At 34.7% G+C, this 7,332-nt stretch overlaps 1 protein-coding gene across 1 annotated transcript; it reads left to right on the forward strand.

The window, feature by feature from the left end:
* The first annotated feature begins 5,047 nt into the window (after positions 1-5,047).
* Positions 5,048-7,098, forward strand: LOC116113609 (high affinity nitrate transporter 2.4-like). The gene is made up of 3 exons (XM_031399762.1): positions 5,048-5,860; positions 5,961-6,076; positions 6,289-7,098. Exons 1-3 carry the CDS (start codon positions 5,048-5,050, stop codon positions 6,953-6,955), a joined length of 1,596 nt encoding a protein of 531 aa, XP_031255622.1. The 3' UTR covers positions 6,956-7,098.
* The last annotated feature ends 234 nt before the right edge of the window (positions 7,099-7,332 follow it).

Below are 7,332 nucleotides of genomic sequence, written 5' to 3' on the forward strand. Positions count from 1 at the left end.
TGAAATTGAAATTGAAAAAAGAGATAATAATAAACAGTGGTATCAAAAATCCAACTAGCGAGCATTCAAATATGTCCACGCACATTATCTTCCTACCCCATTCAAGTATAGGCTAATATTAATTAAAGATCTTGCAAATATTGATCTAAACAAGAGATATAATTTAATTTTAACTCACCGTGTTAGCACTTCCATATCATGCTCAAATGTTACTCCAACTTCAGTTATTTCTTTCTTCGCTGTTTCTTTTCATCTGCTGATTCAAAACTTTCAGAGTTCATTCATATGCGTTAATATGAGAATTCTCCAACTTCTAATGGCCCGATGATTGACCTAACTTTTAATTAGTCATTAATTGCGAATGCAGCATCATCAAGATTCACAACCCCAACATCTTTTATAATTTACTTGGTATTAATTGAGAATCTTGATGATGCTGAATCCGCAAACAACAACTGCATGCCCTTCAATCCATACAAAATTTTGAAAAAAGTTACGAGCTGTTTGGAGATCTTCTGTTACACGATCATTGATTGGAAAAAAAAACAAAAACAAAAACAAAAAAAAACCATAATTGTCGATCAAGAACAATATATTTCTGAGCATATAGTATATCAATCTGTTTCAAGCCAAACAAAAATTTATTCACTGATATAAGCTGGAACCCACGAATTGAGTTATCACCTAATACTGTAAAATCATAGAAAAAAAAAAAAAGAAATAAAATCAGAAGGAGAAGCCACAAAAAAGAAAGAGAAGTATAAACTGATAAGAAAGCTCGGGATTAATATAGCTGTTTGAATTAGGAGAATTAGTAAATGAAGTAATGAGGAAGACAAGTAGAAGAATATTGGTAAAAATGGCAAAGGGAATTGAGTTACAGTTCTCGAAGCTCATTAAGATTAAGTAGTCAAAGCTTCTGTGGGCACGTGAGACGGAAAAACAATGCATACAATTAATTACACAAAAACTAATGACTGATAGGGCTTGCTTAATTGCGTGGATATTAGTAGCTCTATTACTATTAGGTGTCCCAATAAAATCAGGAAAATGATAGAGTTACCGAAAAGTTTACACTGAATTTGTGTATCGAATGACGTGGCAAAATCCTGACGGTTTATTAATATTAACTGATAATAAATAAACGGTTAGAAATATGCCACGTCATTCGGTACACAAATTCGGTACACACTTGTCAGTAACTGTAGCATTACTCATAAAATCATCACAACAGAAACCAAAAAAAAAGTTGTGAGTACTAGGTCAATACTGCCAATGCTTTTGTATTCTTTTCTTTTCTTTTTCACTACACTAAATGATTTCGTCCATACATTACATAGAGAGTTTAGACCATCTTAACCATTCATCTTGGTCAATTACGAAAACCTGAATTTACCCTCTATTTTGGCCCCAAAACTAAATAAATAAAAGGGGATATTATTAATTAAGGTATAATTGTTTACAAAATGAATTAGTTTGAACAAAAATTTCAATTATTTTGAAAAAAAAAAAAAATCCAACTAATAGAGATTTATCCTGAAATTTAACAAAATAAAATAACTTAAATCCCGTTAATTAGTTTATTATATTAAGTAATAAAGAAGCGAAGTGTAGCTATTTATGTTTATGTTTGCTAAAAGTATAAGATTGATTACAAGACCCCACTTTTCAAATGTTCAAACTAAGACAACTGCATAAACGACAATGACAAACACAGTGATGCCGGAACAATAAAGAGATATGACTGTTCTGCATCACACAGGATTGATTCGCCGAGTGGAATAAAATAATTAGTTTGAAAATGTAAAGAAGATAAAAATGGGAGAACTTGAGATGATGATAATATAAGCATTTGGATTGGAGCCAACTTCTAGCAGAAGAAACAAGAAACTCTTAAAGCAGAAGCAAAAAAGTGCAAATAAAATGAAATAAAAAAAGCAGATTCCTTACGTGAAGATAAATTTGATGAGAAAGTGTGAATTATTTGAATTTACATGGTGGGGTTGTGTCCTAAATAAATAATTGGTTATAAAAGAGATTTGCCAATCCTCCATATTGTACTGCTGTTTCCTGCACACTGAAAGAGTAATGAGGTCCATCTAGGTTAAGTCGGTCGGGTGGGTGACATTCGGCGAGGAAAAGGAACACATGTAATAATATTTTGCTCCATTTCCTATGCTTCTAGAATTCTTTGATAAATATCAAGGAGCATTAAGAAAGCAATGGTTAATCTTGGAAATCAAAGTTTAAACATCAAAGTTGGCAAACCAAGTGGGCGACCGCGATGAATTTCTCAATGAATGATTGGGAATTCTTGCATACCATCACCTTGCAATTTTCGCTTTTATCTTTCATAGGCTCCTTCTCCCATAGATCATTTGAGAATATAAACTCTAATATCATGTTAAAAATCATAATCTTCTTTGATACCATATTAAAAATCGGAGTAAAAACTAAGAAAAAGAACAACAATATAATATGCGAAGAATATAAACCTCACAAAGACACAATATTTTACGTAGTTCAGCATAACTTATCTACATCTACGGATGAGAGATCTACTACAATTTTAAGAACACGATATAAGAGTACATCACATCATCAACCCAATACTTAGGTGGGAATTCCACCCTATAGTGTTTTATCAGTACAACACCATCAACCAATTCTATAGTGTTTAATATCCCTTAATATTTACCCGATATCCATAGTACCCTTACATCAAAACCCTTGTGCCTTCACATTCTCCATTCTCTTATGACTTCTCTCATAATCTTGAATTGATTCTAACCTCTCTTTTTATAGGTAAAATAAGACATTCTTTTTTCTACTATGATTAATATTTCAAATCCTAAAGGTTTCCTCTAATTTAATTCATTCTTCTATTTTAACTCTAAATAAAATCTTAAACCAATTCTTCTTTCCTAATACAACTCAAAGTAAAGAAAAACAAATATTCTCAATTATAAATTCCTAAAATAAAAATTTGCCTAAAACTTAAATTTATGTTTCTTTCTTGTTTGTCTTTTTTTCTCGCTTGCATCTTCTCTGGTGTTCACATTCCAACAAACTATTATCATTCAATTGTGAAAATAATTACCTTTAAGAATGAGTTAAACTCTGTTTAGGAGCAATTGTTGCATCCTTCAAAAACTACAATTGTAATTTTTAAGCCTGAAAATTTAGATTTTCAAAAGATCGATGCCCAGTAAATATATATTTAATTCAATTAAGCTGAAAAGATAAAGTCATTTTTATCATATATATTTGAGCATTGCACCAAATAAACACTTTATTAATAATTCACACATTAATATATATTTAAGATCTAAGCCTAACAAGCTCCTATAATACATAACGTACGTGAATTCAATTAAGGGTCTAATATATGGAGTGAGAGCAATTCTGTGAGTCTGAGTTTGATGTAAAAGAAATTGAAACCTTCTGTTCTAATTAATATCGTTAATCAGTAGTTGAGTTTTAACAACATAATAGCTAGTACTGTTTCAAATGAACAATGGGGCTAATGTAAACAAGGAGAAAAGAAGCTCTCCATAAAGCAAATTCTTTCCATTAGTAAACTTCGTTGATTCTTATCCTCCACGAGTACTGCTCTTCGTAGCTATCTCAAATTGAATAACTCAGTCATTATTTATGTAAATTATGAGAATAAAGCGTTAATTAATTCTGTATTCTCTAATACAATGTGGTTTTTATTGCAGAAGCTACAGTTACAAAGACAACAAATAGATGAGGGCCGATCTGAGTCACTAACTCATAGTTTTCTCTTGTCCTATTTAGAATCAATACATTTGATGATGGCCGATCAGGCAGACAAGGAAGTTTAGTAATTAATTAATTAATTACAAGAAAGTTGCAGGGTGCTTTTAGTACAAGAAAGAAGATCCAAAAGAATCTTGACAAATTTGGCTAACTTTACTAGGCTTTCAATCACACAAATATAAATCTTAGACAATGAAATTTATCCAACACATTACATATAGTATATCCTAGAAATTAAAAGATATATATAGATAATCTCATGAAAGACTCGTGTATTTAATTTCTTAGAAAATAATTAAAAATAATATGTGATCATGAGCAAGAGAGACCTATAATTAAAAGTCATCAGGCAAAACCTCTTTCTAATAGCTCGCCAAAATTTTGGTAAAATATTTCAGTAAATTACATTAATCTTAATTGTGTAAATTGCAAGACATTTTTTTGATTTTAAGAAAATAAAAATTAAAAACCTCTTAGGAGTTGCGAAGGGGTAAGGAGAGGTTCTTGTCTTTGTCAACCTGTAACGCGAAAAATAGTATGAAGAACTCCGACTGTTACTTTGACTCGGTACCAAAATGAAGGGATGAAACTTATTTTTTGTGCAAGACAAAAGGAGGGTTTGTGATGATGGATGAATAAGGCACAAATTAATATAAACCATGAAATGTTATATTGCAAGTCTTTTACTTTTGACACTTTGACTACAGCAATACAACTAGCCAATTCCCCGTTTAATTAAACCACCTTATTAATATGTAGATTTTTTCTTGTTGCAGTAACTAATTTCAGTAGCCTTCTCCATCGCAAGTACGGGGTAAGAAAATAGTACACAAAACAGTGACGAATCAGTGTATTGTTTAAACTCCGGCACGGATCTCTGCAGTTGAAGCATTGCAAATTTTCAGTAGCGAGAATTGAGGAGTAAAATAAGTAATTTAACCGTCATCTACAGTGTAAAAGTGGAATCTACTAGTAAAAATTAAAGGGAGAAAATTTGATTTGGGTCAGAATATCTAGTGAGTGATAGAACCATAAGACATTTGTATAATTGCTTGGATGTCAACTCCTTCCACTATAAGCAAAGTGACCTTTCGTATAAGCTGTGAGACCCATTTACATCAACAGCCAGGATATGCTCCATTCAACATCAACCGTTGGAATCTCCAATAAAAAATTTAAATACAGATTGCCCATTACAATTACAAGCATCAAAACCTTATATAAAGAGATCTTTTCCAAAATTAAGCAAATTAACCTTAAAAACATGGCAGCTGATACAGCTAACTCCCCAGGAAGCTCCATGCATGGAGTTTCCGCCAAAGAACAAGCCTTTGCCTTCGCCGTCACCTCCCCAACAATCCCAACCGACCCAACTGCAAAATTCAAACTCCCAGTTGATTCAGAGCACAAAGCCAAAGTCTTTGATCTTCTCTCCTTAGCCAATCCCCACATGACCACTTTCCACCTCTCTTGGCTCTCCTTCTTCACTTGTTTCGTCTCCACTTTCGCCGCCGCTCCTTTAGTGCCAATCATCAGAGACAACCTCAACCTCAAAAAGGCCGATATTGGCAATGCCGGTATCGCTTCCGTCTCCGGCAGCATCTTCTCTAGGCTTGTAATGGGTGCGGTTTGTGACCTATTAGGCCCACGTTACGGCTGTGCTTTTCTCATAATGTTGACAGCCCCAACTGTGTTTTGCATGCCCTTTGTTTCATCCGCCGGAGGATACATAGCCGTCCGATTCATGATTGGATTTTCACTCGCAACATTTGTGTCGTGCCAGTACTGGATGAGCACGATGTTCAACGGCAAGATTATCGGGCTGGTTAATGGAACAGCTGCAGGTTGGGGAAATATGGGCGGTGGGGTGACTCAGCTTCTTATGCCATTCATTTATGAGGTCATTAGGCGAGCCGGGACAACACCATTTACGGCTTGGAGGATTGCTTTCTTTGTGCCTGGATTATTACATGTGATTATGGGGATTTTGGTGTTGACATTAGGCCAAGATTTGCCTGATGGAAACCTCAGTACCTTGCAGAAGAAGGGGGAAGTTACCAAGGATAGTTTCTCAAAGGTAAATTATTTTAACCTAAAATTAACTTTAACTATTGCAAAAGAAAATTGTAATTAATTAACTATATGTTAATCATAAATTAATCAACTTTTGTTCTCAGGTGCTTTGGTATGCAATCACGAACTACAGAACTTGGGTCCTTGTTCTTCTCTACGGCATGTCATTGGGTGTAGAATTAACCATTGACAACGTCATCGCTGAATACTTCTTTGACAGGTTTAATTTAATCGTTTCCTTGTGGATACTACACTTTCCAAATTTTCTATCTCAAGTAATGTTTTGTTTTATATTATTTTCTGCATTAAAGTCATATAAAAACAACTTATCACTTATGATGAGAAATTTAAAATTTCATCTAAAAAATATAGTATCAACAAAAACTAACACTAAAATATAATTAAAAATATTGATTTCTATTTCTCCATTAGGTTTAACCTCAAGCTCCACACGGCCGGCACCATAGCTGCCACCTTCGGCATGGCCAACATCTTCGCGCGCCCCTTTGGCGGCCTCATGTCTGACATGGCAGCCCGCCCTTTCGGCATGCGTGGCCGTCTTTGGAACCTCTACATCCTTCAAACCCTAGGGGGTATTTTCTGTATCTGCTTAGGCCGAGCCAGCTCTCTCCCGCTCTCCATCTTCTTCATGATAATCTTCTCCATCACAACACAAGCCGCATGCGGCGCCACTTTCGGGATCATACCCTTCATCTCTAGGCGTTCGCTTGGCGTCATCTCCGGCCTCACTGGTGCCGGTGGAAACTTCGGCTCTGGTTTAACACAGTTGCTGTTTTTCACGAGTTCAAGAGACTCAACCGCAACTGGTATTTCTTTGATGGGCATTATGATTGTGTGCTGTACTTTGCCGGTGACGTTGGTACACTTTCCGCAGTGGGGGAGCATGTTGTTGCCGGCGAGGAAGGACGGTGAGAAGTCCAAGGAAGAGTATTATTATGGGTCGGAGTGGAATGAGGAGGAGAAACAAAAAGGGTTGCACCATGGGAGTCTGAAATTTGCAGAGAATAGCAGATCAGAGAGGGGAAAGAGAGTTGGTGCTGCGCATACCCCAAGCTCTGCTACACCAGTTCATGTGTAGATGAAATTTGATTGTTTGGAAAAATGTTAAGTGTAGATTGATTACTGAAGTAAGTATTGATCTTTATCTTCTGTGTTTATATAGTGGTTGCGTGCGTCTTTGTTATTAATTTGGAAGACTGGTGATGAACTGCATGCAAAATTAATGGGCATGTTTGTTTCATTTTTGAGTGATTTTTCTATTTGGATTAAAAAATAGAATATATGTTTTTTTAGTTATTGGACCATTTCATTCGGAAAATTAATCCTAACTTAAATATGATTCAAATACGATTTTTTATCTAAAGTTAGAAAAGTGAGTGGAGTTGTTTTCTATTATCCTATTATATTTATCTTAAAACATTTTTTCAACTCTATTCAACTAAAACCAATTACCTT

Source organism: Pistacia vera, unplaced genomic scaffold (genome assembly GCF_008641045.1).
Source record: "Pistacia vera cultivar Batoury unplaced genomic scaffold, PisVer_v2 Contig686, whole genome shotgun sequence".
Classification (NCBI taxonomy): Eukaryota; Viridiplantae; Streptophyta; class Magnoliopsida; order Sapindales; family Anacardiaceae; genus Pistacia; species Pistacia vera.

Bases quoted from the DNA above. Each gene is read 5' to 3' on its own strand.
- LOC116113609 (XM_031399762.1), top strand. From the start codon at position 5,048: ATGGCAGCTGATACAGCTAACTCCCCAGGAAGCTCCATGCATGGAGTT. The intron at 5,861-5,960 runs GTAAATTATTTT...TTTTGTTCTCAG, and splicing joins CCAAGGATAGTTTCTCAAAG to GTGCTTTGGTATGCAATCAC. The intron at 6,077-6,288 runs GTTTAATTTAAT...TTTCTCCATTAG, and splicing joins GCTGAATACTTCTTTGACAG to GTTTAACCTCAAGCTCCACA.